Genomic DNA, 21,475 nt, shown 5'->3' with positions numbered 1-21,475 from the left:
CTTTACTAAAGCAACAGTTATGTAGCCTACTGCATTCGGTGTTTGTAAAAGAAAAAACATTAATGATCATTCTAAAATATCCTGTTGAGTATCAGCTCTCTCTATTGCTCTGAGCTCGCTTACGCTTACAGCATACATGACCGTAGTTACCTGTGATTGGCCTGGTTGTGCGTCACTCAGAAAACAACAGGCCAATCAGAAGAGAGGCTCATGAATATTAATTAGATGGGCCAAAATCGACATGTTTTTGACAGAGCTCCTAAAAAAGGAGCTGTAAAAATATATTGAGATGGATTTTGGCACTTATACCGCAAATATATATTCTTAAGGACATCAACAATAGCCATAGCCATATCACCCTGCCATAGCCATATCACCCTGCAGCCCAAGATCGGTTGCTCACTGAAGCTAAGCAGGGTTGAGCCTGGTCAGTACCTGGATGGGAGACCTCCTGGGAAAACTAGGTTGCTGTTGGAAGAGGTGTTAGTGAGGCCAGCAGGGGGTGCTCACCCTGTGGTCTATGTGGGTCCTAATGCCCCAGTATAGTGATGGGGACACTATACTGTAAAAAGCACCGTCCTTCGGATGAGACGTTAAACCGAGGTCCTGACTCTCTGTGGTCACAAAAAATCCCATGGCACTTCTCGTAAAGAGTAGGGGTGTAACCCCGGTGTCCTGGCCAAATTCCCTCCACTGGCCCTAGTCAATCATGGCCTCCTAATAATCCCCTTCCATTAAATTGGCTATATCACTCTCTCCTCTCCACCTGTAGCTGGTGTGTGGTGAGCGCACCGGCGCCGTTGTACTGTGGCTGCCGACGCATCATCCAAGTGGATGCTGCACACTGGTGGTGGTTGAGGAGAGATCCCCCCCATATGATTGTAAAGCGCTTTGGGTGTACGGAAATACACATGAAAGCGCTATACAAATGCATCATTCATTCATTCATTCATTCATCAACAAATAAAATAAACCTCCAGAAATGTGAACGATATGGGACCTTTAAAAATAAATAAGCAAGCCCAGCTCAGGTGACAAAAAAGTAACACAAAAGTGATGCATTACTTTTTATAACAAGTAACTAAGAAACATTAGTTACTTTTTTTATGAAGTAATGCAATATTTAAATACATTACATTTAAAAGTAACTTTCCCCAACACTGGCTACCAGCTCTATACTGAGGTTAAGGTTAGAGGTTACTATTTGTTTCAGTGTTGTTGGCAAATTATCACTGTGATGAAATATTCACCAATGAAATCTTCCTATTAATATCCATGGTTTTGAAATTTAAAGATCAACAAGCAAATATGCCAATATAGTGTAGCTCTAATAAATAGCACATATGTGACCATGGACCACAAAACCAGTCATAAGGGTAATATTTTTAAATTGCAATGTATTAATTATTAGAAAAGCTGAATAAATAGGCTTTCCATTGATGTATGGTTTGTTAGGACGATATTTGTCTGAGAGACAACTATTTGAAAATCTGGAATCTGCAAAAAAAAAAAAAAAAAAAAAAAAAAAATCAAAATATTGAGAAAATCGCCTTTAAAGTTGTCCAAATGAAGTTAGCGATGCATATTAGTAATCAAATTATGTTTTGATATATTTATGGTAGGAAATTGACAAAATATCTTCATGGAGCATGATCTTAATATCCAAATGATTTGTGGCATTTTGACAGTTTTGACCCATACTATGAATTCTTGGCTATTGCTACAAATATTCCCATGCCACTTAAGACTGGTTAAGTGGCCCAGGGTCACATATTACACAGAAACACATTTGCCTTTTTCAAAGAAAATGTTGTTTAGGACACAGTGTGACAGTACAGCTGAGTTATTCCTAATAAGTGGTGTCTCATTGCCTCCTCCAGGCTTGATATTACAGCTATTCTGCTGTGTGTGGAGCATCTGATGTGGAGTCTGTGTGACTCTGTGGAGGAGTTGCTAAGGCCTGATGCAGTCCGTGGATCTTGGATGTACTCCATACACAGCCTGTGTAACCAGCTACTGACCGTTCTGCTCATCCTTACATCACCTCTAGCAGAGCTGTACAGGTAACACAAGTCAAAATAAACTTGTTGGATTATTGGGACTTGGAGAGGCAAGATTAGTACCTTGATCAAACTGTATTCCCCTCTCTATATACATGTTATATATCTGTTTTTATTCTCCAGGGTTTTTCAAGGAGGCTGTGAAGGAAGCAGCAGAACTCTAAAGTTTCCAGAAGGAGTGAACAGTCATGAAACAAATTGGCTGAGTGTAATCAACCCAACACTGTTCACGGAGAAGCTGCTGAGGTACTGATGGCACTAAGCAACAAATAAAAGTTTTCAGCTAGTAGTCAGTTAAAATGATTAACTGGAGTAATTTTCTCCCCAGAGATTTTTTATAGTTTGAATTACACTACCATTTAATATTTAACATTAAATAAATAAATAAATGTTTAAATATTTATGCTCACCAAGGCTGCAATTGTTTGATCAAACAAGTATGTAATAATATAGCACAAAATTAATAAATTGTAGCGCAAAGGGTTTTCTTTTTTTCTGGAAAATTTTTACTTTTGAAAGTACATGAAAAGTATGTTTTAAATTGACACCTTTACAGAAATTACTTTTGTGAAAGATTATTTTGTGTTTGATAGTAGACTTATTAAAATGTTGTCACCTCCAAAAAGTGTTCTACTGTAATTATTACATTACATAATAGTGTAAAATTATTCCAGTAAAATACTTATTTTAACACATTACCCCCAAGACTGTTTAGGACACTAAAATATCACCAGATTGCTCTGTACCTTTATTACTGAGCCCATTTTCAAGTTTTATGACATGAAAAACACATAACTCACACAATAAAGTGAGTTGTTGCAGCTCACCCAAATGAGGCCTTTCAGTTTTCGTTCATGTGTTAGATGCACACAAACACAGTTAATACATTACTGCAGCCACCAGACCCCCAGACTCACGGCCCTAATGCAGGCCAGATGCAGATGCCATAGTTAGTCATGCTGTTTATGCTGACATGCGGTGCGGGTCTTCAGTCTGGGTGTGAAAGGCTGAAACGGAGCCTGTAGGAGGACTGTGAAGCCAGGCAGAATGTCAGCCACATCTCACATCACCCTCCTCAAGCCCCCCAGACTCCCACTCCAGCGTGATATCATCCCGCTTACACAAATCACCGGTCGTCAGCCCCACCGGCTCCACTTCCATGAAGTCGGAGGGATTTAAATTAGTGCATTTTTATTGCCTGCTCCATTTTTATTTATTTATTTAGCCTCGCTGTGTTCAAGACTCCCTGAGGGTCTCGTGGTGAGGGCCCCACCTGAGCCAAGAGGCCAGACCCCAAAATCAAACTCTTTTCCTCACTCAAACACTCCGACCAACTGACAGTTTGGATTATTAAATAAAAAAGCAATAAAAGAGACAAGAAATATCAATAAATCAAGGAGCATTATGGACAGGAAGGAGTCTTTTTTTAGCTACACGAGTGTAAGATCAAGACACAATGAAACCTGACCTCATGGCGTAGCTTACAGATTTATCAGGACCATAAAAGAGGGAAATCGGGTGGATTACCGGCCCTTTGACATGACAAAGCTGTTGCTTAACTAAAGCATAATGTTCCCCTATTATGTAGCAAAATTCACCCTGCCTTGTTTATTGTGTCTTTATTAGTGTCACATTTGCTTTTCACCCAATAACTATTGCTAACTTTATGAACTATTGACTTTTTATTAAATTTATGTATGTTTTGTTTCATAATACATTTCATAACACATTATTATGTTAGCTGTGACCACATTTACTGTTCTGCGAGTTGTCGCTGACAGAATTCATTCAGTACAATAGGAATTCAAACAATTAGAGCCTCAATTCTTTGGTTTTTCAGCATTTTTGTGTATTTGAACCTTTTCCAACAATGACTGTATGATTTTGAGATCCATCTTTTTACACTGAGGACAACTGAGGGACTCATATGCAACTATTACAGAAGGTCCAATTTCTCACTGATGCTTCAGAAGTAAAAACCCAAGGGGGTAAACTTTTGAACAGAATGAAGATGTGTAAATTTTTCTTAATTTGCCTAAATATCATATTTTTTCATTTAGTACTGCCCGCCAGAAGCTACAAAAAATGCTTACATGTTTCCCAGAAGACAAAATTAGTTAAATTTGACCCTGATCTTCAAATTCTTAATGCATCATGTTTCTTTCGGAAATAATTAGTAAGTGTTTTCAAAATCACAACTTTCAGATTGGTTTTTGAAGATGTTTTGCATTTAAACAATCTATCTCAGCTTCTTAGAATTCTTTCTGAAAGATCATGTGACACCATGTGATGCTATCACAGGAATAATGTACATTTTAAAACTTATTAGGGTTTTAAGCGCATAGGTCTTACAGACTTAAAACTTAGAAGGATGGTAGTACTCACACCACCAACAACATCACTGAGGCTCGCCCCAATTGGCTTGACGGGGGCATTACAAAATTGCTCATAAGTCCTAAACCGTCAGCCACAGGCTCATGTCTCTTATGTTGTTGAAATCCTTGGCTCATGCCAGACAAAACAACATTTTGAAGTATTTAGAATTTTTTGAAAAACCTACTTTTGCAAACTAGTCATATGTTTTTCGCCTGATCGGAACCAAACTCTTACTCTATAACTCTTGAACAGAATGAGGTATCTTCGCCAGGTCACGTCTGAGGTCACAGGAAAAAAATTGTCAAGCTCGGCCACTTATGGAAAAACCATAAAATACGCAGTCATGGAATCATGTGAACTATGCAATCATGTGTCCTATGAACATGAAAATCACTGTGCACGGTCATGGTCCAAAGTGCCGCAAGTTTCTATAAGGACATTTGCATATCCAAAGAAAAAATGGCTGCCATTGACCAATAAAATTTGAGCACCGATTAGACAAGGTTAATGGAGGCCGATCAGAATTAAACTCAATGAGCCTGTTTGACTTACGGCATACATTGCACAATTTTTCGCACACACACGCACATCCAAATTTATCCAAAAGCCTAAAGGAAAACTCAAAACTTCACAAAACCTGGTGAGCACATGTGACAGATGATTCTAAACAAGCATGCAGAGTGTTAAGGAGATCGAACCACAGCTGATGCTGTAACAGTCATAAATGTTAATGCTTTTTTAAATCATTGATTTACTTGGTTACAGGCTTGCTAAATAATGTCTTTTTTCAAATGCTTTGAAACGCTTGAACCCCAGAAACTACTTATAATATTTCAGAATATTTCCATCAAATAAATGCAGCCTTAGTGAACATAAGATAGTTCTTTCAAAATGCGTAAAACTATTTGAACAGTTTGAACATTGACATGCCCTTCGTTTTTCTATTTCTGTTGTTTAAGGGATTTTCCGGCCTGCGAGGGATCCTCTTTATGTCTGTTTGAGCTACTGGTGTCTGAACCCTGTTATAATCCAGCTCTACTTCTGCAGACCATACTTCACAAGGACTGCTTCCTGCTGCAGATCATCATCTCATACTCACGTAAGACTCTTGAAGCCCTGACACACTTCTTGGACTGTACATGTACCCTTCCCAAAAATTCCAGATGATGTCATTTTTTTTGCTATCGCCCTAATGAAGCATGCTGAAATAACAAAAAATATAGTTTAGTTGGCTTGCCAAAATGTTGCTTCATTTCCACATGTCTGAACAGAAGACCGAAAAAATACGAGGAAACGCTCTTTGAAGCACGCCAGCACTTTCATTGGTTTCCACAAATGAATTTAGTGCAATTTATTGGTGGAAAGACTGATTAGTTGTAAGGATGGCCCAGTGACCTTGCTGCTCTTAATAGCCTGCACCTGTTTTTAATGGGTCTTCTTTTTGCACGTCTCCTCTTATTTTCAATAGGCTGTTGTGTGCACTCGTGAACCGATCGCAAGACGATAACATCGTTCGAGTCGCCCAACACCTGTGCAGAGGAACCATGCTGAGTCCTTTCATTCTCGCAAAATACGCCATAGAAAACGCTAATTGCTAGTCTAAAATTTGAAATGACACTCTGTTGAATTTGCTAACAAGTAAATGCTAGCTGAGGTCTTGAGAGGCTCGTCCCAATCAGACACATTTGATACGTATTATTTTGCGAAGTAAGGCAGATCCACCTGGATGTTACACCACCTCGTGTGCTGCTCAGCTTCCTCAGATTTGCGTTTCGTCCACAGGCGCATCGGAGATTCATCCGGACTGTTGTGAGAATGTCGTTTTACTCACTCATCATCGCACTCATCACCCTCCTCATCATTTCTGAATCAATAGAGCTCAGTAATAAACACTCATGTGAGAGCAAAGTGAATGACCTTTAAAGATTTTCCTCTTTCTTCCTTCCACTCTGAAAAGTCTAACCTTTAAAGGCTGTTTTGTGCTTGCACATTAATTCACATTATGGCGGAGCTCATTAATAACCAAGCTCGGCTGAGAGCACGTCTGCCTCCGCGCTCTGGTGTGGGAATCACGTCGCCGTAAATCAACACTGCCTGGCCGCAGCCTAGCTAATTAAGAAGAAACGCGGTGGCTTGGTTGTCTACCGTTTAGAGAAAGCTCTTTTAAAGTTCCTCGCTCGAGTCGCTGTCTCTCAGCACAGTTTGGGAGCGTTTAGCGCTAAGCTGTGCTCTAAATAGGAGCTTGTTCGTGGAATTCTTTGAGGAACTGATAGCGATGTCTTGTTCCAATTAAGGCCCTCCAGTGGAAACTCATCTGTGAGGCCCGGTAGAGAATCAACAGGTGTGTTTGTTGGCAACACGTCAAGGTTGCAAAGGTTTGTTAGCGGAGGATAGAATTGGTTTGTGGAATCCCTTCCCTTGAGAAACACCAGCAGTTCATTTATCACCGTTCATCCGGAGGCTCGTAAATGGATGATTGCGGAGAGGCAGGTCATTAACTTGTCTAGCCCTTTACCGCCCCTTGTGGCTATTTATATATGTCCACTGTTTTGTTGCTAAAGCCTGTAGTTATTTTTTTTTATGCCTTTTTGTCTTTCAGTGTATTGAAAACTGGGAATTGAGGAATGAATTTTTGACATGATAGACCGCACTAGAACCTGCATTCCCATGAAACCAGTTTATAGCATGTAAGATTTGTCAAGTTAATATTTTAGATTTGTTTTTATTTAATTAAGTGCTGGGCAATGATTAATCGCGATTAATCGCATCCACAATAAAAGTTTTTAGTTTATATATGTGTGTGTACTGTGTATATTTATTATATATATATATATATATATATATATATATACACCCACACATACAGTATATATTTTAAAAAAGTGTACAGAAAGGTGTATTTACATATGTATTTATATTCATATAATTTATATTATATATAAATATATTTAATAAACATAAACATTATAAACATAACATGTTGTTATAAAATATATACATGGGTCCAAGACAAAAAAGTGTTTAAGCATAAAAACTGTAAGTGTAATACTGGCTTAAATTTGTAAAAAGTTTTCTGTTTAATTTGTTTTTCTGAGGAAAAATAAATAAATATCATACATTTTCCCCCCAAGACACCCACTAAAATGTCATCCAGTGTAACAATCTTGTTAGGCATATTTAAAACAAAAATCTATTTATGACATATTAAAAGACAAATTAATTTCACCCCTAATACTAATTAGTTGTAACTCTACATTTTTAAAATTTGCCACTATGCTAGGTTTTGGCCATTTGTCAGTAAGAATGTTTTACTTATTTAAAACACAATACAATTTAAAATGCTCCCTTATTCTTTTATATATTTTAATATTATGTACCAGTCAGAATAAGCGAGTTGTTTGAATTTTTACATAAATATTGTGTTACACTGAATGACAATGTAACATTATTTTGACATTTTATTCCCAAAATACTTTACTTACATTTAATCCGCATTCTATGGACATAAAATCACTTTTGTAAGTTTCTTTTGATGTGGACATCTTAACGTCTTTGACCCATAAACAAAAACTTTTATTTTGAATGTGATTTATTTTGGATTCGCAATTACTCACTGCCTAGGACATAATTTAATTATTTTAAATAACCTTTTGTTAAGTGTTATACACGCATAGCTTATGTGAGCTCATGTTCATTTTAATGAGAATTAATGGAATATTTCTTCTTTTTTTATTATTTGACTACAGATTTCATTAATTTGTACTAGTGACGTCTTTAAAAGTTGTTAAAAATATTTTTTCACTTATACATTAATATAAATTTATTTAATATTTAATTTTTATTTAATATTGATAATAATAATAATAAATGTTTCTTGAACAGAAAATAAGTATATTAGCATGATTTCTGAAGGATCATTTGACACTGGACTGGAATAATGATGCTGAAAATGTAGCTTTGATACAAAAATAAATAACTTACAGTGAAATAAAGAACAAGACACCAAACAATCTCTCAAAGTAAGTAAAATGACATCTATACCGGGTCCCTCACACACGTACCAAAAGAAAGCACAGTCGATTCCCATCAGTCCTTCAGCAGCAGCAGAATTCAGGATCCCTGTTAAGCAAAGCAATGTTAGCTAACCGCACGCTCTGCTACGACAGGTAATTTAGGCCTGTCATTTCAAAACAGTCCAACATTTGTCAAAAAAGTGCAAACAGCAGCCTGCTTTTTATCAAAGACGCTCATTGAATGCTGCGTTGCATTCAATCGCCTATTCAAACGCCTGTCATCTCTAGGAAGCGAGACTGACAGGGGCTGAACCAAAGCCACAACCATCCTGCATTCTCTACAACCCCACAGGCCTGACAACATTTGGACAAGGGCATTCAGTCACATCTTGTTGTTGTGGTCTCATCTTTCATGTGTTTGTCCAGACAGTCAATTGCTGTTTTGCTTTCAAATGGACCTTTCACACTGTATTGATTTACAAGACATAAATTTCCTGTGCTAGGCCCAGATGTCTTGCAATATGTAATAAGCTCAACTTTGTTTGTTTTGTTTAGATAAGTACTTTATATACGCTACTGTTGAAAAGTTTGGGGTCGGTAACATTGTATTATTTTAAGAAATTAATACTTATATTTAGCAGGGATGCACCTATTTGATCAACACTGACAGTAAAGACATACAGTTGAGGTCAGAAGTTTAAATCCCCCTTTCTGAATCTACAAAATGTTAATTATTTCACCAAAATAAGAGGGATCATACAAAATGCATATTGTTTATTTAGTACTGACCTGTATTAGATATTTCACATAAAAGATGTTTACATATAGTCAACAAGAGAAACTAATAGTTGAATTTATAAAAATGCCCTTGTTCAAAAGTTTGCACCCCCTTCATTCCTAATACTGTGTTGTTACCTGAATGATCCACAGCTGTGTTTTTTTGTTTAGTGGTAGTTATTCAGGAGTCCCTTGTCTGTCCTGAACAGTTAAACTGCCTGCTGTTCTTCAGAAAAATCCTTCAGGTCCCACAAATTTTTGTTGGTTTTATAGCATTTTTGTGTATTTGAACCCCCTTTTCACACTGAGGACAACTGAGGGACTCATATGCAACTATTACAGAAGTTCAAACGCTCACTGATGCACCAGAGGGAAAAACCATGCATTAAGAGTGGGGGGTGAAAATTTTTGAACAGAATGGGGATGTGTAAACCTTTTTCTGGAGCATCAGTGAGCATTTGAACCAAAAATAGACCCAAAAATGCTGGAAAACCAAAGAATTTGTGATACCTAAAGGATTTTTCTGAAAAACAGCAGACAGTTTAACTGTTCAGGCCAAACAAGGGACTCATGAAGAACTATCACTAAACAAGAAAACACAGCTGTGGATCATTCAGGTAACAACACAGTATTAAGAATCAAGGGGGTGTAAACTTTTGAACGGGCTCATTTTTAATTTAATTAATTTTAATTTAATTCAATCCAACTGTTATTTTCTCTTGTGGACTATATGAAAACATATTTTATGTGAAATATCTTATTCAGGTCAGTACTAAATAAACAACAACATGCATTTTGTATGATCCCTCTTATTTTGGTTAAATAATTAACATTTTGCAGATTCTAACAAGGGGGGTGTAAACTTTTGACCTCAACTGTATAATGTTTCAACTAAACATTTATTCATCAAAGAATTCTGAAAGAATACAGTTTCCGTAAAAATATTAATAGTTTCTAAATGGTAAGTCTCAAGTAATGGCAGCTGAAAATGCAGCTTTGCCATCACAAATATATTAAATTAGAACATTTTTATATTTAAATATTTAATCAAATATTTAAATATTTAATACAGCCTTGGTGAGCATAAGAGACATATTTCGAGTTCAAATATGTTATGTTTTTAAATATTTTTTTTTTTAAAATATGTGTATGCTTAAAGAAATAGTGTCAATGCATCACCTGATGCAACTAGTGACAGACCCGGGAAATATCCTGGAGGTCTCTCCAACTTGCTCTGGACCAATCATATTTTAAGCCCTGTTATTTACAGCATTGTGGTTATTTTTATTTTTGATATGACTTAAAATAACCATGATAATACTTTCAGGTCTCTGTGTGGACGGAGGAACAGAGGTGTCCCCTGATACTCAGACAGCAGCTGCAGAGTTTTCGGAAGCTGTTTTTTCCATCCTGTCCTCCCTCAACTCCCTCCCCAAGGCTTTAACTCGAGCGCTAGAGGGCTACCTGGACCGGAGACACCTTTGGGAGCACTTTTACAACTTAGCAGGTGCAGCCATGCAAGAATATTTCCATGCTTTGTCCTACATTTGTTAAGACTTCAAAGGACACAATTTTAGTCAGATGCGGCCATTCAGTTGTAGTCCAGTTGGAAACCGCTATCACCATGTGCCCCCACTGTGTCCCCTAATTGCCTCAATATCAAATCTGACCAGCTGGAAGCCCATCATCAAATCAAAGGCATAATTAAACCTTCAGCTGTCTCTTTGATTGCTTATTTATTTACATTTCAGCCTTTTCCTTTTTCCCCTCTGTAAAAGCCACAGCAGGACCATTTTTCATTGTGTTAATGGTTACCGTATTGATTTTGCATACTGACATAGAAACTGCAATTATGACCTGACACCTTTTGATTCAAGGGGTTTAATCCAAGCTGAAGCTCTCATGTTTTTGTGTTTTATTACATGTGAGAGGTAATTATAGTTGCACAAATTAGACAAATGACAGAGGAGGGAGTAGGAGAGTGTGTATTGTATGCTGTTAGTCTGATGTAAGGTGTTGTGTTTTCGGCTTAATTGACCATGTCCATTCCTCCTTAAAGATAATCTTATAAAGCTTGCTTAGCACCTTGATTGTGCCATTTAGCAGAGCTAATTGGGCCAGTCAGGAAAATGATCCATATTAGAATTATTTATTTGTCTCTTCTACTTGTACTTTTTGGCACTGTGAATGTTTAGAAATGTAATTCCCTTAAAACACACTTTTGAAATGCATTGTACCTAATTGTTTGCTAACAATGTCCAAAAATATATGCATGACAGGAAAATTTAGCCATTTTGCTTTCCCTTGTTTTCCTAGAATTGATGTCATTTCCATGACACAATGATGATGCAGTGAGGCATAAATTACAAATTTATATTAATTATTTTTACACAATAAGTATTAAAAAGATGTATGCTTATTTCACTCTTTTACATCATATCTGTGTCTGGGACAACAGTAAAACAATACAATCTATGCATAAAAGTAATTTAAATAGTTTCAAAAATTATGTAGGCTTGATACTTTTTAATATGACAGCCATTTAACACAAAGAAACTGAAATCTATTAAAAAATGAAATGAAACACATTTATTGGGAAATGAAAGTGCAGATAGAGGAAGAAATGATCTATTCTGTCCCTCTTCTTCTCTGAGGTAACGTCCTGTGACCAAATATGATATAATCACAAAGAAATAAGATTGTTTTTACACAGTATCTAATGAATTTACAAAATAGGTTTTGATATACAGAGGTGGCCAAAATTATTAGAACACTAGTATTTAGACTAAATGCAGAAGAACTGTGGCAACGTCTCCAAGATGCTTCAAAAACAGTACTAAAGCTATAGTACTGTTAAAAGTTTTAGGCACTTGTGTGAAAATGCTGTAAAATGAGGATGCTGTCAAAAATAATGTCATAAATATATTTGCTTTATCAATTAACTTCTATTAACTAAATTAAATTAACTATTTTCAGGTAGCTTTGCAGGTAGGTCTCTTTAAGCATCTTGGAGATGTTGCCACAGTTCTTCTGGATTTAGTCTGTCTCTGTTTGTTCTGTTTCTTAATGCCATTGAAGACAGACTGGATGATGATGTTGATGATACCAGATCTCTGTGTGGAGCACTGGCTGTTGTTAGACTCCTTGTGCAAACTAAAAATCTCACTGGATTATTACAAATAATGGCAAAATTAATGTTTGGAAATGTAAACTGATATTTCCTACTGACACACTTATACATAATTTTTTAGCTGGTGAAAACACTAATGTTTCAACCAATTTTGGCCACCACTGTAAATATTAAATCTCTATAAATTGGACTATTCTCTTTTTTCCAGACTCCAGTAAAGAGGAGCCGGCCTTGTTTAAATACATAAGGTCCATTGTTTGTGAATCCACTACCAAACTTTTGATCCACCTGGTCAGAATGATGCAGGCATGTAAAGACCAGTCTGGACCCCTGGTTCCACAACACCTACCAGAAACTGTCCTAAGCAAAATTCCAAAAGAGTGGAACTACATTCCACAAGATCCAAAGTTTAATGAATCCAGCAAGAGTAAGTTCAACTTTATTAATAGCAGTAATATTCAGTTGTTAATAAAACATTTGACTGATAGATTTTTTTTTTACTGCTAAAATATATATATATTAAAAATGGTGCAGACTTATTTAAAAGAAGAAGTCTAACTCTTTCATCATTGTTTCTCTCTTTTCTTATCAGACAGTATGAATCTAGTTATCCAAGGCCTCTCTTTCATCTTCATCCACCTTGCTTCAACCATAGCCTCCCTTCCACTGCCTGTGCGTTTCTTGTTCACCGTGGCAGAGAAGAGGCTTTCCCAGCATGCCAGACAGCTGAGGTCTACCGGCTTGCTCCTCTGGGTCTTATTGGCCAGCCTCTGTCAGGATCTAGAAAATGGGGACACCCTGGAGCTCCTGTCTGGACAGCCCTTGGAAAGAGGGGCCAAGGATAGGCTGAGTCTGTTATCAGAATGTCTGCAGGTCAGCCTGGGCCAGCAGAAGGGCGTCCCCAAGCCTCTGGTCCATAAGGTGCTCCAGGGCCTGGAAGAGAAGAGGCCTAAGTGGACCTCCATGCAACTGCAGAAAGCACGGAAGCTTTGCTGTGATAGGTGAGATTTCGAAAGAGCTTGATGGTTTATTTTCCCAATTTAAAGGAGTTCACTTCCAGAATAAAAAAAAAATCCTGATATTTAACTCACACCCATGTCATTCAAGATGTTCATGTCTTTCTTTCATTAGTCGCAAAGAAATAAAGGTTTTTGAGGAAAACATTCCAGGATTTTTCTCCATATAGTGGACTTAGTGGCTAACGGTTTGAAGGTCCAAATTGCAGTAATTTTCTTAAAACAATAAAAATTGATATACCTTTTAACCAAAAATTCTCATTTTGAAACAGCCTAACCTCACATTCCGTAGTAATGTTGGAAAGGTCACTCGTGATGTAGGCGGACTTATGGTGCGTTCACACCGGACGCGACTTGCGCGGAAAAAACGCGCTATTCGCGCGTAGTTGAACGCTTGAACATTTGAGTTTACTCGCGCCATTCGCGCGGTAAAATTCGCGTCATTCGCGCGTGACATTTTCTTCACAACAGACGCGAATTTGCGTCATGGGAGGGGCTTCTGCCACTCGTCAGCGGGAAAGTACTTGTAAAATAGGTGAATGAGCTCAATTTGCCAGCTTTAGCTTGCTTATAGTCTCAATATATATGTATATGTAGGTCAAATTGAGTAAAGAGCGTTTTTTAAAACTAACCAGATTGTCCGACCTCCTCACTCACTTTCTTCCTACCAAGATCCTTTTTTATTCCTGTTTCTACAAAAGTCCAAAGATGTATTGTACAGCTCCGAGTAACCACAGACAGCAACGGTGATTTTGTCCGCCATTGTTGTTTCAGATTTCTGCCTCCGTCACTACTAGAGCAAGCTCCTGATTGGTTAACGTGGCGCGGATTTTCGCCAAAGTTCAGATTTTTGAACTCACGCGTTTCGCGCGGCAATCGCTTGAAACGCTCAATGCGCGCCGCTTCATTCGCGCTATTCGCGCGTTTCGCGGCGCCTCATTCGCGCGTTTCGCGCCGCAGGATGGCTATTCGCGTCTTTGCATTGACTTAACATGTAAATCACTCGCGCTTGCCGCTTCATTCGCGTCCGGTGTGAACGCACCATTAGTGTTTGCAAAGCGAACGTGCAAAGAAAGTCAAACGCCATTTACAAAACAAGTAATGATTATTTTGAGGTTGGAGGAGAAAACGTGTTTTTTGCCCTTCCATACCTTTTTGAACCAAAGTACACAGACGAAGAACTAACTACGCGTGAACTTTCAAACATGACTACATAATGGTTAAAGTTGAGCTAGTGCAAGATGAGCATTTCTGGTTAAAAAGTATAGAAATTTTATTTTTTTTAAGGTAAATGACAGATTGCAGAGCCCTTTAAAACTGCAATTTGGACCTTTAAACTGTTGCCAATCATTAAAGTCCACTATATGGAGAAAAATCCTGGAATGTTTTCCTCAAAAACTTTAATTTATTTTTTATTGATGAAAAAAAGACATGAACATCTTGGATGACATAAAGGTGAGTAAATTATTAGGAAATTAGTGTGAAGTGAACTTCTCCTTCAAGCCCATAGGGGCAAATTCATCATTAAGCTTATTCATTATATAAAAGTTGTTTCAGAATTATGGCATTTTAAAGTGTTTAACCAGTTAACTAATCTATTAATGTCTTTATTGTCTAGCTGCTGCCAGTTAATTTTTTGATTTCATTTAAAGGCTTCAATCTTGCAATTCATTAATTTTTGGAAATGAACTTCACCCTTCATCTTTTGGCAAAATAGTTTTTTTTTTCTTAGCCTGTAGCTTGTCGTTTCAAGCTTTTTGATATGTGTACTTCAAAATGGGTTTGATGTCACCCATATGATTTGAGTGAAGAAATCTGACTTGAATCACTCAAGAAGATGTTGCAATCCTTAAGTCATGTACTTCAAATCAATCTTAGCAATATTAAATCATCTTAGCAATATAATATAAGGGTTAATGATAATGATGAGCATATACTGTAGGAGATAATGTGGACCTTAAAGGAATATTTCACCAAAAAATGAAAATTGTGTAATTACTCACCTGCATGTAATTTCAAACCATCTTCAGAACAAAAATGTAAATATTTTTGATAAAATCCAAAAGCTTTCTGACCATCCACATGGACTATTTTAATGATGTCCTTACTACCTTTCTGGGCTTTGAATGTGGTAGTTGCATTACTGTCTATGGAGGGTTAGAAAGCTCTCGGATTTCATAAAAAATATCTTAATTTGTGTTCTGAATATGAACAATGGTTTTATGGGTTTGGAACGACATGGGAGTAATTAATTAATGACAGTTGTAAGTTTTGGGTGAGCTATCCCTTTAATTCAGGTTTTTTGTAAACAAAATGTGATACCCTTATGAGGGAAATTATAAAGTTGGCTATATTTTGTTTCTACACTCTTAAAAATAAAGGTGCTTTAAGAGGTTTTTCACAGCGATGCCATAGAAAAACCATTTTTGGTCCCACAAAGAACCATTCAGTCAAAGGTTCTTTAAAGAACAATCTTTTTCTTACCTTTTTTTAATCTAAACAACCTTATTTTGCCACAAAGAACCTTTTGTGAGAAAGGTTCTTCAGATGTTAAAGGTTCTTTATGGAACCATTTAGACAAAAAAGGTTCTTCTATGGCATCGTGAAGCGCTTCATTTTTAAGAGTGTATGTATAAACCTGTGGTACAATATTTATTTATTTATTTATTTATTTATTTTAAACACTACTTTTTCTTAAAACTTTTCTCCGAACCCGTGTTTGAAAACCCCTGCCTTAAATAATGATCCTGTACTAATAATTTCTTCAAACAATTGATTTTCGAGCACTTTTGAAAAGTGACCTATGCTTAATGCTATTTTTCATTGCTGCAAAAAACCCCGACTTTTACCGTATAATTTAAGTCATGTCCAGAACAAAAGCTCAGAGTTAATTACCCTTACTGAAAATGATTTAGCATCATAACAGAGGCGGAAAAAAATAAATAAAACTTTTAGTGTTCCGAGAAACGCTGTTCCCATTGACAGGAAAAACAACAACAAAAAAAAGAGTGAGGGCAAAAAAAAAAGAGATAGCAAAAAGGAAGAGTGATTATGTATCGCCTGTCTTAGACAGTCAGTGGAACCATTACTATTCATTAAAATAACCTTCACTTTCAGGCACTGCCTCCGGTGTAAACAATCAACGTACAGTGTGTCGGCGGAAAGCGGGTTCTCTGAAAAACACCCCCCACCCTGGCTTGTCAACACACACACAAATGCATACACACACACCTCCCTCATCTCTTGTCTTTGCGAAGTAATTTGTAGAGGAGAAGATGATTGTTCTCCATCACGGTGACCCTGGCAGGCTTTGACGGCATGCATGCACAGATGAAGATGAATGCAGTGGATTCCGTGGGCGGAGGGGGTGTTCTGCTTCTTTCGGGGCACATTGGTCCTAATGACGTGATTGATAGCTTGTCCCGGATCCGACGGGCCTCTCATTAATCAAGCCGCTGACTGGATCCAATCATTTGCTTCACCTGCACACTGATGGACAGGGAAGGATACAGGCACAGGTGCTGACACCCCGCTCACCGGCTGGGCTGCCCAGGGCCTCGCTGCTTTTCTCGGTGTCATTGAAGCTAAAGGCCTTCCTGACAGGCGACACTTTCCTTGTCACTTTGTGATTGAAAAATAAAAAAGGAAGGAAGAAGGAATGGGGGGAAACAATGACGGTGGGGGGTGGATATCGGATGGGAAGTGTGGTGAGGGTGATGAGGCATGCTGGATAGAGAGGAAGGGCACGGGAATGAGTGCATTGAGGGGACCTTGAGGTTACAGCGACCTGCACTGTGTCTCTAACTCTTGATCTGTCCTTCCTCTCACTCTCTGTACTAGGTTTTTTTCTTCCTTCATTTTTGTCCAGAGAATGTAAATGTAAAAGTTGGTAGCAAATGATGTGACTAAACTGTTTTGCCACAACTGGCAACACGCAGCTCTTGGCATTTTGCACGGTACATGTGCGAATCTTTGTGTGAAACGTGTAAGCGCAAACACAACGATTCCTGCTTCAGCTCAATGCTAGCGAAAATTACCAACAGCTACTGTTATTTTGATATTTAATCACATCCCAAAAGATCACAAAAGTTACAGTAAATATCATTTGTTGGGTTGTGAATAAAAGCACTTTTGGTTTGCTAAAAACTCATGTGAAGACATGAAGTCTATTTATTTGTTTATCCATCTATTTATCTAGATTTCTCTATTTTCAGAATCTGAATTTTTTTTAAATTATTTTAACAAAATAAGAGGAATCATACAAAATGCGTGTTATTGTTTACTTAGTACTGACTTGAATAAGATTCTTAACACTGTGTTCTTACCTCAATGATCCGCAACTGTGATTTTTTGTTTAGTGATAGTTGTTCATGAGTCCCTTGTTTGTCTTGAACAGTTAAACTGCCTGCTGTTCTTCAAAAAAATCCAACATTTTTGTGTACTTTTCCAACCTTTTCCAACAATGACTGTATGATTTTGAGATCCATCTTTACACAATCTTAATCTGGCATGCTTTGTTTTGCTAGCAGTCTGCAAATAAAATATAAGGACAGCTATATGTCTTGTAAATTATTATGTGGATGACATGGTATCTTCATTCCACCCACAACCAGAGTACTATTGGATTTAAACAAATAATAATAATATAGATAATATTAAAACCTCTGATTAAAATGAACTGGGACCTTGCAGTTACTGTGTAAAACTGCCTTTAGAAGTATTTACATTTTTAATATAATAACTGTATTGCATTTATTTTCATTAACCCCCCCTTTCTCTTTTCTGTGTTCCTCCATTAGTGTGTTTGAGTGCGTGGAGAACGGCCCGACGCTGGATAGAGGTGGGCCCGCGGAACTGACTGAGCATAAAATAAGGCAGTTGCTGCTGGAGCTGTGCCATAGAGCAGGTGGCAGCCAGCACCTCCGGCAAATCCATCACAGCATCCAGCTCAATGAGGTAGCGAATTGCTGTTTTTCACCAAGCAATTAGGTGGCTGTTAGCCTGAGGCAGACAGTGTGACCTGAAGCTGAGGGGAACGCCTGTTCAGAGCTGCTGCGCAGAGACACAACTGCATCCAGACACCGCTGCGAGGGCTCTCGTAACAGCCTTGACCTGATTGAAAAAGCGACTGGGAAATAACAACATCTTAAACAACAGAAATAACAAAAATTACAGGAAAAGCTTCAGGAATTAGTCAAAGTCTTTCTCCACACTTACACTACACTTTCCTGCCCCTTTGCTCTACTTAACAATAAGAACACATCTTGGGAAATTAGTACAACTCTCACTTAAGTCTAATCTTGATTCTTTGTGTCATATCTATACATATCTTTGTCCTCTTCCAATGTCCTGTTTTCAAATCCTATTCCTAGATAGACTGATTAATTTCTACCATTGTCGGCCAATTACTTGGGGAATAGAGAGGAAAGAAATGTCCATTATGTCCAAAATTGGCTATGGAATAATTGTTGAAATGTACTAATTTGTCCAATGATGTGTTTAAGAAGTCTGCAGAGACTCGCTGTTAATTTGACCACTTTAATAGTGTTTTAGTTTTGCTCAATGCAGTCTAATAATAGGACATGTTCAGGTTCCTGTTCATTTAGATGAACCTTGCGTTGTGTTTTTGCATTCTCTTTTGTAGGGTTTACTGAGGTCCGTTCTAACGCCGCAAGCAGAGACACAACCACTTCCAGACTCCCCTTTGGGACCTGTCGTGTTCTCCTCTGAAGCAAGCAGTCCAAACCAATGTACAATCCAGTTCAACCCCCTCAAAGAGTGCAATTCTATCGGCCCTAACAAGTTCGATCAGGTTAGTCCTTTGTTATTTTTCTTATTTTAACCTCTCAGCCTTCAACTCAAGTGCTCCCAAATACCTGTCGCTCACATAACTTTTATTTAAAGCAGTTCGTTAATGCCGTGAACTACTTCTCTTCTCTTTCTCTACGCTCGAGCAAGTGTAACTTTTCGTCAAGGCCACCAGGCAAGGTGAATATAAGAGAGAGACTGAGAGACTTTAAACTGCTTCTCTAGGATGAACTCGACAATTCTCCATAGGTCGCTCTGTCCCTAAGCTATATTTTAGTGTGAAGGGAAGACACAAAGCAAAACATTAAAAAAGGTTAACCAAAAGAGCAGAGAATTTGAAAACACTTGAAAGGTGAACTCTTCAAGTGTGATGTGGCTTTGAACAAAGGGCGGAAAAAAAGCATCCCTTGCGTGTTGAAGACGGTGTAGGTTGAAGGTTTAATTACAAGAGCCATGGTCCTCTTTTGGCTTTCTCTTATAGGTAGGATAAAGTTTTCTCTGCTCATGTCATGAGACTTTTTGCTACGCCTTTGAAGCCGCAAAGTCTGCAACCTTCTTTTTTTAAGGTGAAGTTTTTCTTTCATTATCTTATTTGGCTCAGAGTTTTGCATCGCAAGTTTTTTTCCCGTCGTTCGGCGCTGGCTGCCGTGCTCTTAATCCCTTTTGTTTTCTCCTTATCGCTCACGCTCGCATTGCTTTGCATAAAACACCTTATTAAGGGGATGATTAAAAAGCCTCCTCGCCTTCAGGTGGCTGTGCTGTTTGTCAAATCAAATGGAGGCAGAAAAACGAATGCCGATCCATCAATCAGCCGGTCGGAGAATAGGAGGGGCTGGCACGCTCCTGTCCTTTTGTCAATAAAAAAAAAAAAAAAAAACTCAGCTTCAAGTTAAGAGTGGCATTCCTGCTATCAAAGCAATCGGATTGCATTTGGCTCCCTAACAAAGGGACGGTCCACTCGTGGGTGAGGGAAACCTTGGGCGGCTCGCCACGAACAACGGCGAGAAGAATAACGACTCCTCTTGCAAAATTGATTTATCTTTTTATAAATGATGGTACATCCCTCCCCAAATGGATTTATAAATTAATTGCTGTCTTATTGGAATAAAAACCTTCTTGTGCAGACATGATAGATAGATCGCGTTGGGGCGGCCTTGTTCGGGACCCCCTCCTCCTTGGTTAGTCCAGCCCAGCTGGAGCAGTAATTTACTGATCATATTAACTCTGATTAATAACGAACAATACTCGCTGCTCATTTATCAACAGGCTGCTATGGCTGAAAGGGAGTGGGATTGGGCCCAACTGCTGCCAGCCTATCAGAGCACGAGTCAGGTGACCTTCACGACGCTGCTCGCTAACAGGTAATAGCTGCTGCTCTCGTTCGCACACAGTCGCCCCCTCCTTTCGCTTACACATTTTTGAAGTGCTGCCTGTCATGTCCCACCATGTACCACCGTAATGAATGTGAATATGTGAAGAGGATAGAGAGATCCTGTGACCGTTTGTGTGTGTCAGCTTCTAAAGGTGTTACGGTCCGGCTGCGTATACCTCATCTGACCTGTGTTTGTGAATTTTTACATATCGTTAGATCTCTATGTGAGTTCTTGGTTTCAAGATTTTAATTCCCAGCATGCAGCATCCCGTTTTCTCAAAGTTTGGTGAAGAAAGTGCTTTTCCACTGAGAGCTTGCTAAAGAAGCGCAGCTCCATCACAGTGCTGGAAAAAAAAAAGGAAAGCGTATCTGAGCTCGCTGTGCGGAGAAAATGAAGTGTCTGCGTTTTTAGAACTGAGTGGAAATCACAATCTGACATGTGTCAAAGTGTGTCAGAAAATAATTTTGAGGTTACTGAGGGATCCTGTGTGATTGAGCTTTAGTTTAAGTGCGATACAAGTATGCCGGTTTAAAAGAATATCTCCAACCGAAGCCAGAGTTTGATCAATTTGCTCCAAATGATCCGTGAGTTCAGTGTTAGTTTGACAGCTTGACAAAAGAAAATCAGTTTCAATCACTGATTCTCTCTGAAATGTTGAATAAAACGGATGAGATATCAATTCTTAAACTAGAATTGTAGTTGGTTTCTTTTTCAGGATTCAGGAGTGAAAAAAATTGTATTTATATTATATATGTCCCATACCTGCTTAACATTTTTGCTTTTAGCTTTTTTGCAGTATGCAGTAAATAAATAAATAATGTTTTTACTCAAATGTTTCTGTAATGTGACAAGTTTATTTTTAAAAATACAAATATTTCACGCAGGTAATAAAATGATTTAATAAGCATAATTACTTCAAATA

At 38.0% G+C, this 21,475-nt stretch overlaps 1 protein-coding gene across 1 annotated transcript in view; it reads left to right on the top strand.

Moving 5' to 3' along the window:
• kiaa0825 (KIAA0825 ortholog) overlaps positions 1-21,475 on the top strand; it is a 167,184-nt gene that overhangs the window by 56,944 nt on the left and 88,765 nt on the right. The window contains exons 10-18 of the mRNA XM_073839992.1: positions 1,881-2,063; positions 2,184-2,306; positions 5,396-5,535; positions 10,554-10,733; positions 12,565-12,783; positions 12,949-13,357; positions 18,172-18,328; positions 19,017-19,184; positions 20,447-20,541. Coding sequence (XP_073696093.1) covers positions 1,881-2,063; positions 2,184-2,306; positions 5,396-5,535; positions 10,554-10,733; positions 12,565-12,783; positions 12,949-13,357; positions 18,172-18,328; positions 19,017-19,184; positions 20,447-20,541 — 1,674 coding nt within the window. The remainder of the gene's footprint in view (positions 1-1,880; positions 2,064-2,183; positions 2,307-5,395; positions 5,536-10,553; positions 10,734-12,564; positions 12,784-12,948; positions 13,358-18,171; positions 18,329-19,016; positions 19,185-20,446; positions 20,542-21,475) is intronic.

Source organism: Garra rufa, chromosome 5 (assembly GCF_049309525.1).
Source record: "Garra rufa chromosome 5, GarRuf1.0, whole genome shotgun sequence".
Taxonomy (NCBI): domain Eukaryota; kingdom Metazoa; phylum Chordata; class Actinopteri; order Cypriniformes; family Cyprinidae; genus Garra; species Garra rufa.
Note: the sequence above shows the minus strand (reverse complement) of the source record. Positions and strands in the feature narration are given on the sequence as shown.